The sequence below is a fragment of the Equus asinus genome, chromosome 17, assembly GCF_041296235.1.
Source record: "Equus asinus isolate D_3611 breed Donkey chromosome 17, EquAss-T2T_v2, whole genome shotgun sequence".
Lineage (NCBI taxonomy): Eukaryota > Metazoa > Chordata > Mammalia > Perissodactyla > Equidae > Equus > Equus asinus.
This window is the reverse complement of record NC_091806.1, coordinates 32203356-32221337: the sequence shown is the minus strand read 5'-3', so window position 1 is coordinate 32221337 and position 17982 is coordinate 32203356. Positions and strand designations below refer to the sequence as shown.

Here is a 17982-nt window from a genome sequence, read left to right as displayed (position 1 = left end):
TGCTTCAGCAGCCCAGAGTTCACCAGTTGGGATCCTGGGCATGGGATCAGGCCACACTGTGGTGGCACCCCACATAGAAAAACCAAAATGACCTACAACTAGGGACTTTGGGGAGAAAAAAAAGAGGAAGATTGGCAACAGATGTTAGCTCAGGGCCAAACTTCCTCACCAAAAAGTTTAAAATAAAAGAGATACCTGCTAGAATTTGTCCAAAACAAGGGCAAATTTACTAAATGGGACTTTTTGAGAAGCTCTATATTTGAAGAGTACCAACCTGCAAGTAGAAGACGAGTAAGGTCTGGAGATCTAATGCACAGCATAGTGATTATAGTCCACAAAACTATATTATATACTTCAAAGTTGATAAAAGACTAGATCTCAAATATTCTCACCACAAAAAAGTAATGATAAAATTATAATTATATGACCTGATACAAGTGTTAGCTAATGCTACAGTGGTAATCATATTGCAATATATATATATCAAATTAATACATTATACACCTTAAACGTAAATGACATTATAAGTTAATTATATCTCAATAAAAAATAAAAAATAATTAAAATACACCTAAGAACATCAATAAAATAACAATTAAAATAGTTAAAAAGTAGACAGAAAATAAATAAATGTTATTGTCAAAAAAAGTAACAGTGAGTCCTTCCTTCTCTTTGTCTCTTTATAAGGGATTTGATGATTTTCTGCAATGGTAAACTTAGATTCCTTTCTATTTATCATGTGTGTATCCAGAATAGGCTTTTACTTTGTTGTTACCATGAGGCTTATATAAAACTTCCCATAACTGTCTATTTTAACAACTTAAAACAACTTCACTAATAACTGATGTGTGTGTGGGAGGAATAAAAATATAGAGTTTCAGCTTGAAGAAGTCTCCTTAACATTACTTGTAGGCTGGTCTAGTGGTGATGACCTCCTTCAGCTTTTGCTTGTCTAGAAAACTCTTTAGCTCTCCTTCAATTCTGAAGGACAACTTTTCCAAGTAGAGTGTCTTGGTTCACAGTTTTTTTATTTCATCACTTTGAATTTATCGTGCCACTCACTTCCGGCTTGCAAAGTTTCTACTGAAAAATCTTCTGCTTACAGGCTTCTGGGGGGTTATCTTGTATGTAACAAGCTGTTTTTCTCTTCCTACTTTTAGGATTCTCTCCTTGTCTTCAACTTTTGATTTAATTATAATGTGTCTCAGTGTGGGGCTTTTTAGATGTATCTTAATTGGAACTCTCTGAGCTTCCTCATCTGGATGGATGTCTGTTTCTTTCCCCAAGTTAAACAATTTTTCAGTGATTATTTCTTTGAATAAGCTCGCTGAATTTGTGTCTCTTCTCCTTCTGGGACTTTCGTAATGCATATATTTGTCTACTTGATGGTTTCCGTAAGTTCCTTATAGTATCTTCACTCTTTCTTATTTTTTTTCTTTTTGCTCCTCTGATTAGATGAATTCCATTGCTTCTGTCTTTGAGTTCACTGATCCTTTCTTCTGCTTGATCTAGTCAGCAGACGAACCTCTCTATTGAATTTTTCATTTCAGTTATTGTATTCTTCAGCTTTGTGATTTCTGTTTGGTACTTTCTTATATATTCTATCTCCTTCTGGAAATTCTCTCATTGTTCATACCTGGTTCTGCTGACCTTGGTGAGTATCTTTATGACCATTATTTTGAACTCTTTGTTAGGTAAATAACATTGCCATTTCATTAATATTTTTTTCTGGAATTTTATCTTATAATGTTGTTTGGAATATATTCTTCTGTTTCTTCATTTTCCTTGACTGTCTGTGCTGTTTTCTGCACATAGGATAAAATAACCACCTCTCTCAGTTTTGACAGTGTGGTCTTATGTGGAAGATGAAACTTATCAATCAGTCTGGTATGACCCCTTGTTTGTTTCTCAAACCTTTGTGATTGTCTGAGTTGCCTTCTTTCTTCTTAGGGGTTCTCTGTTGTTGATGGTTTGCCAAAATCTGTCAGTGTCCCAAACGGGAGGATCTCAGTCAGCACCTAGATGCAGGTCTACTGGAAGCCAATCCCTCAGGCAGTAGCTGGGAAAGTGTATAGCTAGGGCCCTTCCTGGTACAAACTGAGAGGGATGGGTGTTTTTGCCTGCTCCCTTTGTGCTGGATTCAGGTGTGTAGTTGAGGGTCGAGGCTGCTCCTGAATCCATTCATAACTGCCTCTTTTTTTTTTTGCTACGGTCCTTTGAGATTTATGAATGCAAGCCCCACTGGCTGTCAGAGCCAGGTGATCCAGGGGACTGTCCTTTCAGTGGCAGTTGCAATAACTGGGGCACCAAGTGTGTACAAGCTCCTTCCAGGGAGATATGGGCAATTTGTAGCTATCTTGAATTAGAAGGCAGAAGTGGAATCTGCTGGTTTCCCCAGTCTCTGGGGAGAATCAATCAGCCCCTAGATGCATGCTAAATTAGAAGCCTTACCCTCAGGAAACAGCCTTTAAAGTATGAAAATGGACCTCTTTCAGGGAAAGACTGGGAGATGTGCATTTCCATCTTTTCCCTCTGCATTGAGCCCTGGGAGGATAGCTAGTTAAAAACTATTTCTTTGTTTGTTACCCTCCTGTGGGACCTGCAAATGCAAGCACCTTTGGCTTATCAGAGCCAGACAATCTAGGGTTCTGTGCTTTGGGCAGCAGCTGCAAAATATGGAGGGCAGGACATGTGTACCAGCACCTTCTAGTGAGGTATTGGTGATTCGTAGTGGCCTACAGAGGGGGGCAGGTGGTTTCTGCTGTCTTCTCTGGGAGAAGCCAGGGAGAATTGAAGTCAGCCCCTAGATGTATATTAAATTATAATACTGACACTGAGGCAACAGCTTTTAATGTATGCATATAGGCATACCAGGAGATGGGCATTCTTTGCCTGCTTCCTCTGTACTGGGCTCTTAGAGGAGAGCCACAGAAAATCCTCATGAGCCTGTTAAGAACTGTTTCTTTCTTTGCTATAGTCTTGTAGGCCTTGTGTATGCAAGCTCCATTTGTTACCAGCACATTGGGTTCTTATTGTCCCCCAGGATAGAAATCAAGAGAGACAATAAGTGGGAGTAGAAAAGTAAAAGTTTATTAGCTTGTGCAGAGGAAAGGCACAAGGGAACCAGTGCAGAAAGGAAAGGGGCAAGTGGCTGCCTCCTTAGGGAACAGACTGTGGGGCTTTTGTTAGGCAAAAGCTAGGGAGGAATGTCTTGTCATGGAATGTAGAGGTAGGGTTGTACTTTCACGTGTGCTGTCACATAGCATGCTACTACATGTGATGCATGTATCATTAGCATGCTAGCTCTCCACCCCTAGTGGTGATTTTTACTATGGTAAGGGGCTAGAGTCACCTTCAGTGGACTCCTGGATGCTAGGGCACATGTGTAAGCCCAGGAAAGTCCAGAGGCTGCTGAATGTGAATCTTGGTGGCCTCTGGTTCTCCTAGCTTGCCAATTGGTTAGGGTCCTTATCTTGTTAGGCCAGGGGTCTTGCAGATGGCGCTATATTCTTAGGCTGGTTCCTGTCTCACATTGGCTTTCAGAGATAGGTGTTTGGAGTGCCTGTCCCTCAGGTGAGAATGTTAAAAGTTGGAGTGCTAGATGAAGAATTCAAACCCTTTGCTCATCAGGGAGAGGCTGGGATTTGGGCATTCCCTTTTGATTATATGGCACTATGCTGGACGTGGGGGTTAAAGATGAGAGTGTGCCTCAACATTTCCCACCCATTTCAATGTGAGTGATGTGAATATTTTCTCCTTCTCCCTATGTGAGGGACTTACTCAGCTATTTCTGGATTTATGATTTATGTAACAGGAAAATGTCTAATATGTCGCTGTAGATTTGGTGTGTCCATTGGTAGAGGTGAGTTCAGGAGGCTCCTTTTTCACCATCTTGTAGAGGAACTTCTCCAGGTTTTAGCATTTTAGGAGAATAACTTGGAGAGATCGGAGAACTCGGTTACTTTTCTACAAAAGGAAAACACTTCCTTATCAGGAGAGACAATTTGTTGCTTTGATTTTTCATTTGGTTCTGAAGGATATGTCCCTTACATTTAAATATCTCTACCATGCCATAGCAAGGTATGTTGGCACTTCATGTTAAACCACAGGAGTCCTAAATGCTAGATTACAGACACCACATGGAACAAAGTATACTTCCCTCTTCCCACATATGAGGCTAAGGTTTAAAAATATATATATTTTTGTATGTGTTCTAAATATGTTCTAACTTATTTAGATAGGAAAAGAATATTCAAAGAAAAACCAATATGCAGAGTATTGATAATTCAAAGAAATACTCTTTAGACTCAATAAAATAAGATAATAGTTTCCTTTTTCAAAGACATCTTCATAACTGTTATCACTCCTGTGAACTATTCTTAGTGTGCTAACACACTGAAATTAAAAATCTAGGCAAGATAATTCTTCGAGACAGACAAGAACAGTCAGGTCAGCCTCTAACCTGAGGTAAATGTTGACCAAAAAGTTGGCAACCTGACTGTATACATGAAGAAAGAAATATGAAATGTGTCCTGGACTGAGCATCTGAAGACAAAGAGTCAAGCCTCACATTAATATTAAATGTTGTTATTTTTATTTCAGTAGATTAAAATATGCTTCTATTATTGTTTCCCTGTTCTTATACTCTGGTCTGCTTCCTTTATTAAAATTGTCACATAAAATGTTGATACTGGGTAATGAATCAATAAAGGTGGATATTGAGCTAAATAAAGATGCCCACATGATGACCTTTATTATCATTGAAAAGGAACAAAACAAACAAAAAAAACCCCTGCAGTAATAAACCTATACCCAGGATGTTTGGAACCAATTTTAAGTAAATTAAAATAAAATATTTTCACATAAAAAGTTTTTAAAAGTAAAATTTAAAAATCACACATGTAGGGACTATTAAAAAATTAACAGTTTCATATTAAACGATTTATTATCAAATATTAAAATCATTGTTTTAAATTATCCTATAAAAATAGATTAATTCCATTCATCTCTTGAACTTATTCCACTGTCCATTCATGGATGTGTGAGTTACATGGGCTTTGCATGAATGAAGGATGTGTGGGAATATACTTAAATATACATGTGACTGTAGGTGTGCATATGGTGGTGTGGATGATTTTGTAAACAAATTAAATAACAAAATGTAATGAAGGAGAAATTTTCAAATAAAAATTCTAAGTTCATGTTTATTCTTCCTAAGCTATTATTCCTGAGACCTCAATATTTGTCAACACAATTGGTTGTATACTTAGTAAAGAACCGATGGAAATTACTTCAGGAATTTATAAAATTGTTAGTCTAGCAAGTTAATATTTTCCCCACATGGATCTGAGCTGTATGAATGTCTTATTCTTGATTCTATAAAATTAAAATATGAACCCTATAGAAGACTTACCCTTCCCAAAAGCCTTTTTAGAGGCAGTCTTGACCTCTTTGTTCCTCTGGCTATAGACCAGCACATTCAGCATGGGAATAACTACGGCATAGGACACAGATGCTATTTTCTCTGTGTCTATGGAATGGCTGAAGCTGGGTTGTAAGTACATGAAGATGCCTGTCCCATAAAAGATGGAGATAGCAGTGAAGTGGGAAGTACAGGTGGAAAAGGCCTTATGGCATCTCTCAGATGAGTGCATCCTCAGCATGATGATAAATATAAAAGGTAGAAGATCAAGATAAGCAGGATAGAAAAGAGGATATTCCTGCACACCAAAACAAACCAAATCATCTCACTCATGTAGTTGTCTGAGCATGAGAGAGTCAGGAGAGGAGCAGCGTCAGAGAAAAAGTGATCAACCACTTTGGACCCACAGAAAGAGAGGTTGAATATGTCCCCAGTGAGGATGAGGGCATCCAGGAAACCACAGACATAGGAGCCTATGACCAGACACATACACACTTTTGGTGTCATGATGGTGGTGTACTTTACTGGTCCACATACTGCTGCATGGTGGTCATAGGCCATTGAGGCCAAGAGAAAATTTTGTACAGTGAAAAAGACCACAAAAAAACACTTTTGGGTAGCACATGCATTGTAGGAAATGACCTTGTTTCCTGTAAGGAATCCAGCTATCACTTTGGAAGTGACAGCTGTGGAGTAACCAAAGTCTGTCAGAGAGAGACTACTGAGGAAGAGGTACATGGTAGAGTGGAGACAAGAGTCCAGCAGGATCAACACAATCATCCCCAAGTTCCCAACCAGCATGATGAGGCAGAGGAAAGTGAACATTTTAAAGAGTGGGATGGGCAGTTCTGCGTCATCAGTTATCCCAACAAGAATGAATTTGGTCAGCTCTGTACTGTTCTCCATTGGGGTCATTTGTGGATTATATGAATGCCTTATAGCAATGAGAAAAGAGGATCTAGATAATAGCTGTGCTTAGAGCCATCATTATGCCCAATGTATAACTTATATCAGTATTCTCTGAATCTAACATGGGTACAACAGCAAAATGTAGTTTTTAGAAATTGGTAGACTAGAGAGTGTTCCAACCAAAAGTATTTTGGAGTTAAAATAACTCATTCTTCTAACTTCATAAATGGTTAAACCAGAGTGCAGGGATGGAGTGTGTGCAAAATCAGGATTATTCCTGATGGGTTTATGTTAGCCTCCCAGTTCAGATCTTCAAACACTAACACAAAATAGCCATGTAATAAAGTAGATTTAGTGTAATTTAATTCATTTCACTTGAGTCACTGTTTTACCATTATGTCCACTGTATCAAGCTCAGTATTATATGTTAGCAAAAGATAGTTTAATATATCATGTTGTAGCATTCAATATCTCACAGGATAATAAGATACATAAAATGTGTAATTACCACACAATGAGATACTATAGAAATTCATGTACAAGGAATAAAGACAGCTAGAGAATAAAAGTTAAAAGTATGAATCCAAACTGGGGACATCTGGATGCAAACTCTAGCTCTACTATATACTGGATGGGTGACCTTGGGTGTTGCTCAATATCACTCGGTCATCAATTTTCCCTTGAACTCATAATCAAACTGGATTGATAATGCAAACTGACATTGTAAATTCTTACACATTATGACGAGGACACAGTCATTGATCTATGTATGGATTAGAGGGGTGAATGCTGTTACAGAGGGATTCCAAATAAGTGTGAAATCTATCCTATATACTCACTCACTCCATTTGCTTCTGTTCAAAATTCCTTCCACTCTCACATTCCTTTCATTCCTTCCTTCAATTTTTCACACAATATTCTTTTTCTACCTGTACAGTGGCCAGTCCAGCTATGTCAAGTAAAAATCCATTTATTTTCTCAGTCATCTTGAGTATTAAATAATGTGTCTGGGTCTCAGTTTCCCCACCTGTTAAAATTGAGATAAAATTGCCTAACACTTTAAACACATTCTATAAATGATATTATTATATCTAAAAGCTAGTTTAAAATATCATTTTTAAAGATAGTGACAGGCTCTATCTAGGGATCCAAATTGTAGGCGAGGTTAAGGAGAGCTTCCATGTGAGAATGAAAGCTGGGGTCCTATGATCTCACCCATTGCATGTTTCTTTGCATTAATCTCATTAATCTATGCACGAGATGATGATAACTTAGATAAGGGTGATAGAGAGGTGAGAAATTATCCAATCCTGATATATTTCAAAAGTAGACTTGGCTGGATTTCCTGATATATTGAATATAGGGCATTAGAGGAAGAGAACAATGATGACTCCATTTTTATGTATAGTGTTACACGGAAAGGTGTAGAAGAAGCAGTTCTTTGGGAAAAAATGAGAGACACCATCGCAGGTTAGTCATGCTGAGTTTGAGATTCTTTTTGGCCATCCATGTGGAAGTGTTGCATAAACACAAGGCTACACAAGTCTGGAGTTCAGAGGAGAGGACTGGCAGCGTTAGATTTTATTAATTTGAACTCCGTTGGCAACTTCTAATTTTCAACAAATGTATATCATATTAAAGTCACCAAAAGGAAAGAGTTTACAGCAAACAAAAATTAGACTGTTATACTGTTAACAAAGTCAAGAACATGAGGTGGTACAGTGTTAAGAAGAAAGTGAGAGAGAAAATTGCCTCCCCCTGAGATGACTGCAAGGGGAACACTGTCCCAGGACATAGATTTCAGTTAGACCATGTAGGTAAATGGAACTTTCAGAGGAGAGGTTAAGTGTATACTGGGTTATGTTGATGACTCCTATGAATTCCAGAGTGCACAGTGGAAAGTTTTCAAGAGTTTGGGCAGGAGTGAGTTTGGGGACAGAAATAGGGAAATAAAGAGATACGGACATTATTTTATAGAGGTTGAGGTCTGGTCTGAGATTCTCAGCTTCATGGTGAGTGACACAGTTAGAAAAAGAACATTGAGATTAGTCCTAAGGTCTCCAGGTGGACAGTGACAATCAGGCTACGAGTTTGGGAGTGGGAAGGGGAGGGTGAAGGTTTTTGATAGAAGCATGCAGAGTTCTCTGCTCCCTCTAAACTTCTGCCATTTGTAGTATGGAGGCCACTGGAGAGGCACTATTATCCAGAGCAAAGTGCCTAAGGCACCATTTTGGTCCCTTAAATTACTTACCTCAGTCAACACACAGAATTATACACTCTCTTAAATCTGGAAAAAAACAAAGAACTGAAAACCCCCTTTTTTTTTAACCATCTCTCTTCTCCACAAAGTAAAGAAGTGGATCTTAATTCAACATTTTCCTGGGGAAGAAAACTAGTTTGGGGATCACTCATAATCAAATTAATCTGTTGATAAAAACAAAAGTCCTTCGAAGCATTTGTTGACTTCTTAGCATTCTTTGTTCCGAGATGGGGAACTTTTTATGGATCGGACCACCACATACTTGGTGCTAAGGAAAGAATTAAAAAGTGCAGTCCTCCTGACAAGATGCTCTGTGCTCCCAGCACAAATCTCACTTACTCTTCAAAGAATAGCACAAGTTTCCACAAAGTCTTCAGTAACTTTTCCTCTTTAGACACTGGCTTGCCATTATAATCCGTAGGCAATCTTTTATTACTTTGTTACTTGTAACAATTTGCTTTCTCTAATTTAAGCTTTACCTTCCCATACAGATGATCGATATCATCTGTATCATCTGTATCTGTATTAAAGTGGATATCAGAACTTTAATAATGACAAACTGTGATAGCGAGGATTTACTGTGCCCTTGTTATTTTGGGAACACCACATTTATACTATACTTTCATTAATTTATGTTGCAACCATGTGAGATATATTCCCATTTCACGCATGGAGAAACTGAAGCTTGCTGACAATGAGCTACACACTGAAGACTGTAATGCTAGCAATGAGCAGAATTGGAATTTGGAAACATGTTGATCTGAAAGCTTAATAACTAAGAAATATCGCGTTAATGTTTCACATATAATGTAAACTGCCTACCCCAAGCCTGGATACAAAAAAGTGACTCATTATATTGCCTTATTCAAGACTGATTGATGTATTGAATGTCATTCTGAGTCAACGTGGGGAATTAAAAATCATGGTCTTGGGAATCAAATATACTTATTAGCTATATCTCTCCCCTTTACACTTTTATTGTCATAAATTACATCTTTGCACATTTTGTGACATTAACCTTAGTTTAAAATCATTTTTGTGCATTCTTCTTTTAAATCATATGGGAAAAATAGAGCGGTTACATACCAAAACTACAATAATACTGGCTTTTCATTTACCTATATAGTTATCTTTATAGTGTTCTTTACTTCTTGTATAGTTCTGAATTACTATCTAACGTCATTTTATTTCAGTCTAAAGGACTTCTTTCTAAGAACTTCTTGTAGGACATGTTGACTAGAGATAAACTCTGGCTTTTGTTTATCTGGGAATTCTTTAATTTCTCTTTTATTTTTTGAAGGATAGATTTACCAGATATAGAAGTCTTAGTTGACAGGATTTTTTTCCAGCACTTTAAATATCTTCTCTCACTGACTTCTTTTTTCATGTTTTCTGATGAGAAGTTGACTATTAATCTTGTTAATAATCCCTTGTATGTGACAAGTCATTTCTCTCTTGCTACTTTCAAGAACCTTTTTGTCTTTGACTTTCAATAATTTGATTACAGTGTGTCTCAGTATTTATTTCATTGTGATATCCTACCTGCAGTTTGATGAGCTACTTGGATGAGTAGATTCATGTTTTTTTATCAAGTTTGGGGAAATTCTAGCCTTATTTCTTCAAATATTCTTTCTGTTCCTTCTCTCTCCTCACTGTCAGGAACTCTCATTATGCATATTCTAGTACACTTGATGGTGATCCAAGAGTCTCTTAAGCTCTGTTCAGTTTTTCTTCATTCTTTTTTTCTTCTGTTCCTCACACTGAATTAATTCAATTGACTTATTTTTAAGTTTGCTAGTTCTTCCTTCTTCCTACTCAAACAATTGTGGAAACCTTTTAGCGAATTTTTAATTTCACTTGTATTTTAGCTCCAGAATTTATATTCAGTTCCTTTTTATCCTTTATATCTTTTTATTGATATCCTCTGTTTGTTCAGACATTATTCTCCTGGTTTCCTTTAGTTCTTTGAGTATATTTAAGACAGGTAACTTAAAATCTTTGGCCAATCATTCCAATGTCTGCACTTCTTCAGGAACAGTTTCTGTTAACTCTTTTTATCCCCTGTGAATGGGACATATCTTCTTGTTTTTCTGCATGTCTCCTAATTTTTACTGAAAACTACACTGTGAATATATGCAAATATATTCACATATATACTTGTGAATATATAGTGTGATAAACTTTGGAAATCAGATTGTTCTCTCTCAGGTTTTTTGTTGTTGTTTTCCTGTCATTGGTTGTATCTGTTTGTTTAATCAGTTTTCTAAACTATTTACTGACTGTATGTTTTGTGTATAGTATCTGAAATGTCTATCCCTTTCGCTTGTGTTGAGTTGCTGGTTTGACAGAGATTTCCTTAAACATCTTGGTTAAGTTGCCATTCTCATGGATCAACATTTACTTGGTTTCAGATTTTGAATATGATCTAGAATAATTCTGAGAAAAGGTTTATTCTGATGGTGTTTGCCTTTTTTGGGGGTTTTGGGGGTGTTTTTTGGTCTTTTTCCTGCTTCTCTCTTGTTAGGACACTGGTTGTTGTATTTAGAGTCCACTGATTAATCCATGATAATCTCCATGTACATACCCTTAAATTAATAACAATTGCAAAGTCGTTGTCATATAGGGTAACATTACACATTCCAGGCAATAGGATCTGATATTTGGGGGTCATTATTCAGTGTACTATAGGTTTGTTTCTCACATTTGACAGTACAAGTTCATAACACAGCTTGTCTAGGGAGGGGCAGTATTTCTCCGAGATGTCACCCAAAAACACTACTGACATAGGCTTTACCATCTATAGCTGCGCTTGCTGGTACATTAAGTCTCCTCAGTCACTGTAGCAGAAGAAACAACTGGAAGGTTGCACATCTGCTTTAACTCACCCAGAAATGACGCATATCATTACATATGACAATCCACTTCTGCAACTAGTCATTTCTGAGCCCACCTGCAATGGGGCAAGCACATGTAAAGCAGCATATGAAATGCTTCAGCAACACTATCTTTGTGAACTATGCTATATCAATTATTTTATAAGTAATAAAATATTAATAATTAACCTGATGGAACAACTGATATGTGCTAGACAGTATGCTAAACTTTGTATCTATGCCAGGTTATAAGCTTCTTGAAAGTCCATAAGTGTTACATTACTATCTCCCTCTTTAAACATGAGAAGAAAATCAACCTGAGTTCACTGAACAAATTTGTAACCATGACACTTATCTGCACTGACAAAGATATGGTAAGTCTGCTTGGAAGTGTGGACTCATAGGTGACCGTGCAGAGGAAAGAATGGATCTATCTCCCTTGTTGGAAAAAAAAAAGCATTCTCAAGCCAGAACTGTCTTGGTAAGGCAAAAGGGCATGTAAATAACAGATTTTATCATGGAAATTTCTTAAATCTTCCTTGAGAAAGAGCAAGAAAGAACATGAAATAAAACCGAAATAAAAATTTTAAAACCATTGTAATATCAAGTGCTGTCAAAGAAGTGAAGCAACTGTAATACCTTGTTGGTAGGAATGCAAACTGGCAGTCAGAAAACACTTGGCAGTTTCCATTCAATTATACATATACTTACCATCTGACCAAGCCATCCAACTTATAGATATTTACCCAAATAGGCAGTCAAGGAACACCAAAGATTGTCAGCAAACTACCCAGTAGTTAAAAGAAAAACATGAAACAGATTCTCTCTTAGAGCCTTCAGAAGGAACCAACAGAACAAAATCTGCCAATACCTTGGTCTCAGATGTCTAGCTTCCAGAAATGTGAGACAATAAATCTCTATTGTTCAATCCGTCTAGCTTGCGGTACTTTTTTCATGGCAGCTTTAAGAAATTAATACAAGTAACAATATGGATGCATCTCAAATGCACCATGCTAGCCAAAAGAAGCCAGAGTCAAAGGCTACATTTATTAGGATTTTATTTAAGTGACATTCTTGCAAAGACAAAAACATATGAACAGAAAATAGGTTAGTGGTTGTCATGGGCATTGAGTAAGAGAAGGATTTGACCACAAATAAGTTCAGAGGTTTTGTTTAGGTGATGAAATTCTTCTACATTGTGACTGTGCTAGTGGATATGTGATAGAAATTTGACCAAGCTATTAGAACTATACACTAAAAACTGTGGATATTACTGTTTGTAAATTTTACTTTAATTAGAAAGTGGGAGAAAAAAGAAATAAGTAATACACACAGGTGTGCACCCTCAATGTATCCAGGTAGGTCTCCACAGGCAATTTGTTTTTTCCCTAGGAAAGTGTTATAAAAGTCATGTGTCCTCATGGGAGACATCCCCAGAGAGGTCCATGTGTCTATAAATCCCTCTTGATTCCCATTATTTAGCCTCTAGAATCCCAAATATATTTCAATCTAACATCATTTTAGAAGGACTGACTGTGTGCTTTTAGCCATCATTTTTCATCTAAATGTTAACAGCTGTTAGTACTTAAGCGCTTTCCTCCCACCCCCAAATCTTGACCTGACGATTTGCTATGAACTCCTAACAATGACCAGGAAGAACACTTTGAGATGAAAATTATATTGGTTGACTTTAAAGTGATAACCCTTCAGCAAGGCTTTTTATGGTGCTTCCCTTATTTGCTATTCACATACACAATTCCTTGGATTATGTGGGAGAAGTAATTTTATTCTTTATTTTACAGATAAGAAGAAGATAAGAGACTTTACCAAGGGTACACAAAGAATGCATGATGAATTCAGTACTTAAACACATGTTCCTGCCTCCATGTGTGTTCTTCCTCTCATCTCTACTTGCCTTAGAGACTTTGGAAATTTTTGACGAGTGCCTAATAGAGAACATTGCTCACAGTAAATATATATTACTCTATGGCTGAATTTCTGATTTTAGATTCACTATTCAGGATTTACTGCCCCTTCATCTCCAGCAGCAAGGTAAGCTTCTATAATACATATACACTTTAAGTCAGAAGTGTAATTCATACAAAATCAATGGAGCATCTATACCTTCTATGAGTTATTTAAGCACAGAAATAGGTTTTTTGAATATTTTGCTACAGCAGTGAGTTGAGACTGGACATAAGTATCAAAACTTCCATTATTAGGAAGTTTAGTGATAATTCTGAAACATTTTCATGTTGCTTTCCTAAAAGAGACTGGTAAAAAAATAAATAAAAATAAAAATAAATAAAATTAAAAATAAAGGATAGATGATGCTTGAGTAAGCAGGCATAAATTTCATCTTATTCACTATCTGTTGACCTCTCAGTGAAGGTTAAAAAAAGACAAGTGTGAAATAAATCCTCTTGAATGAGCAAGATCCATACTCCACTGTAAACTTTTCCCCATAATCTCACTCTTATTGTTACTAGCACATCTATAAATGCTGACAGTGAGGTGGCTAAAAGCAAAGACTTTTGATTTGGTCACAGCTGGGTTTGAATCCTAAGTCTTGAATTTTCCTCACACTAGCTCTTAATTGTAGAGCTTTACATAGTTTCTCAAATCATCAGTTCTATTAATTGAAATAATAATATCACTTACCTTATAACATTATTGTGAGGATTAAATGAAAGGATGCATATATATACATATGCACACACACAAATATAAATGTATATAGATTTTTTTTAAAGATTTTATTTTTCCTTTTTCTCCCCAAAGCCCCCCATACATAGTTGTATATTTTTAGTTGTGGGTCCTTCTAATTGTGGCATGTGGGATGCCGCCGCAGCATGGATTGATGAGCAGTGCCATGTCCGCTCCCAGGATCTGAACTGGCGAAACCCTGGGCCACCGAAGTGGAGCACACGACCTTAACTATTCAGCTACGGGGCCAGCCCCTAGGTCTTATTTTTTATTGTAGAACACAGTATATTCTACAAGTGGTTATGGTTGGCAAACATAATGACTTTATGGGCTAGGCATTAAAGTGAAGCTATGAAAAGATTAAAGAGGATGGTGATAAAAAATAATTAGCAGATAATACATGCCCTTGTAAAGGTATCAAAGTCAAATAAAAAGATTAAAAACACTGTACCTAAACAAGAATAGATTCAAATAAAAAATTTTCAAGCATGTAATTGGCCAACAAAAGAGATCTGTAGCCAACAAACTAAGAACATTCACCCTTTGTTCTCTGTGATTCAACTATGGGATAAGAGTAATGAAAGAAAGAATGAATTTAAGAAAGAATACCCTTTCAACCCAAGCTAAGCCATAGATGTTAAGGAAGAAATTAAGCAAAAGAATGGCCCACATGAAATGGCTGAACATCCACTCATGTAGACAGAGTGACAAACTGAGAAACACTGGAGGCACAGAAAATCTCAGGGCACCACATGTGTGAAAAAAGGCAAATTGAAGAGAGAAGTCTTAAAAAACTCTACCACACTGGAGCCTTACATTTAACCATCCACCTTCTTCAAACAAACATGGAGGCTATCATTCCATCATAATCATAATTCTGATTTTAATATAAACATCTAAATCTAATTAGACTGTGCTAAATACCCAGCACTTTACTCATTGTTTTTTATGCACTATCATTTAATTCTTACAATAATACCTTGAGTTAGGTCTCATTACTATTTTCATTTAGTAGATGAAGAAAATCAGGTTGAGAAGAGTTAAGAGAGGACCAATAACTCCTAGGTAGTGAATGATACGGCTGATATGCACCTCAGTCCAGAACCCAGGCTTCATACTGGATGCTGTGCCTTCCTCTCAGAATTGCCTCTGCTGGATGTACATGCCCCTACTGCTCCAGTTACACCACTACATGCACTATGCATATATCTCTCTTATGTCACTGTAATATTCCAAACTCTGAGTTTAGAACTTTGGAGACATGGAGTAATTGTAAATTGAATTAAATTCAACTTGGTTTAAATTCAATTAAGACCCGTAGACTTGGGAATCACTCTGCCTGGGTACAAGGCCTGGCTTTGGCACAAATAATTTTGTAAACTTAAATATATTACCCAACCTCTGTGCTTCCTAAGTTAAATGCATGTAACAATTAATCACTCCCATAGGGAGGTTGAGAGTAATAAATGAATCTACATGTAAAATGCCTTGAGCAGTTCCTGCACATGGGCAATATAGATCTAAGTGTTTAGTAGGCTCAGAAAAACTGAGTTGACAGATGCAGTCATTCAAGACATTTCATCTTAATCAAGGCATTACCTTTTCTACAAATCAGTTTACAAATTCATAAAATTTAAAAATTGAAAAATGATCCATAAAAATCTTTCAGTTTCAAAAGTGTGAGACTCTACAGATAATTCATGCCTTAAACTTTATTGTTTAGTCAATACTTTAAACTTGTAGAATCTTGACATATAAATTATTGTTATAATGAAAAATATATATATATATAATATTAAATGAATTTTACTTCAATCTCTTCTTTGTTTGTCACTCTGTACCTTTATTTCTCATTGCTACAGGGCATCCTGTGATTCCAAAATAACATCCATGGAGAACAACACAGAAGTGACTGAGTTCATCCTGCTGGGACTAACCAATGCCCCAGAACTGCAGGTTCCTCTCTTTATCATTTTCACTTTCATTTATCTCACTAATGTACTTGGAAATCTAGGGATGATCCTGTTGATTCTCTTGGACTCTTGTCTCCACACTCCCATGTACTTTTTCCTCAGTAACTTGTCTCTGGCGGACATTTGTTACTCTACAGCTGTCACTCCCAAGATGATGGCTGGGTTTCTTTTAGGTGACAAGGTCATCTCCTACAATGCATGTGCTGCTCAGATGTTCTTTTTTGCAGTCTTTGCCACTGTGGAAAGTTACCTCTTGGCCTCTATGGCCTGTGACCGCTATGCAGCAGTGTGTAAACCCCTACATTATAGCACCATGATGACAACAAGTATGTGTACACGTCTGGCCATAGGCTCCTATATCTGTGGTTTCCTGAATGCCTCTATCCATGTTGGGGATGTATTCAGTCTTTCTTTCTGTAAGTCCAATATGGTCCCTCACTTTTTCTGTGATGTTCCAGCTCTCATGGCCCTCTCTTGCTCTTACAGACATGTTAGTGAGCTGATCCTTGCTCTTCTGGAAAGCTTCAACATCTTTTTTGCTCTCCTGGTAATCTTGATTTCCTACCTGTTCATATTTGTCACCATCCTAAAGATGCCCTCAGTAGAAGGATACATGAAGGCTTTATCCACCTGTGCTTCTCACCTCACTACAGTCTCCATCTTCTATGGGACAGTCATCTTCATGTACTTACAGCCTAGCTCCAGTCATTCCATGGACACAGACAAAATTGCATCTGTGTTCTATACAATGATCATCCCTATGCTAAATCCCATGGTCTACAGCCTGAGGAACAAAGAGGTCAAGAGTGCTTTCAAGAAGGCTGTTGAGAAGGCAAAATTGTCTCTAGGCTTCAGATCTTAAAGTTATAGGATCCGCAAGACCTAGTTTCAGTCCTGTCAGATCTTCTCCATGCATTAACTCACATTTTATGGCCTACACTACCTTTACATTACTGAGGTATTGCCCTTTCCCCTTCAAAAATGTGTCTCCTATAAAACAAAAAATAATGTCCAGATATGTAATATCTGAATGAGGATAGCCAAAAGGCATCTTAAAAATTTTTAGATCCTATTTGTCATAAACCTTCTTAATTACATTTGATTTATTCATATGTTCACATTTTCTTTATGATATACCAATGCAAATATATTTGTAAAACAGGGCTCAAACCCATGAATAGGAGTGCATGCAAGGATCCCACGTGTGCACATACACACAAGAGTGGGAAATTTGTTAAAGTATGTAGATGGAGTATGACTAGCTTTTATTTAAAAAGTCAAAGTAATTAATTGTGGTAGCAGTATATAAACTTATGTCTAATATTTTTTATTTCTCTCATTAAAAAAACTATTCCAAGAGTCCAAAATAAGGGAAAACATGACACATATTTTTAATAAAGGTATATACTTTTTGTTGGCTTTTTTTTTCAGAGCTATGTAGGTATAACACCTTGAAGGAATTAAAATTTTTGTCTTCAGTAAGTCATTTGGTAGAAAAAGTATGATCACACAATAATTTTCAAAAGTAAGACCAGAGTTAAAAAAAAGGGGATCAATTGATAACAAGGGAATTTTTCAATTTTTCTGTGTATGACTACCAACTCCTCAACTTTGTAAAAGAAAATGCACGGAGCAATAATAATGTTATTCTTTTTTTTCTCTAGAAATACTGTGAAATGGCTAATGTCACTCATGCATGAATACTTTAGTTTTAGATGAGTACATCATGTCTTACCACTCTCCTACTCATTCACTCAACTTCCTTCACACAGTTCCTTGCTATTGCTGGACAACTCCAAGCATGTTCCTGCCTCAGGGTCTTTGCACTTGCTGTTGCCA

General features: G+C 36.8%; 1 protein-coding gene and 1 pseudogene across 1 annotated transcript; one reads left to right on the top strand and one right to left on the bottom strand.

Moving 5' to 3' along the window:
• Positions 1-5384: 5384 nt before the first annotated feature.
• LOC106822553 (olfactory receptor 5B12-like) lies at positions 5385-6328 on the bottom strand (annotated as a pseudogene).
• Positions 6329-16057: 9729 nt separating this feature from the next.
• LOC106822546 (olfactory receptor 5B3-like) lies at positions 16058-17005 on the top strand. Its single transcript, XM_014827792.2, has one exon. The coding sequence runs from the start codon at positions 16061-16063 to the stop codon at positions 17003-17005; it is 945 nt and encodes a 314-aa protein (XP_014683278.2). The 5' UTR covers positions 16058-16060.
• The last annotated feature ends 977 nt before the right edge of the window (positions 17006-17982 follow it).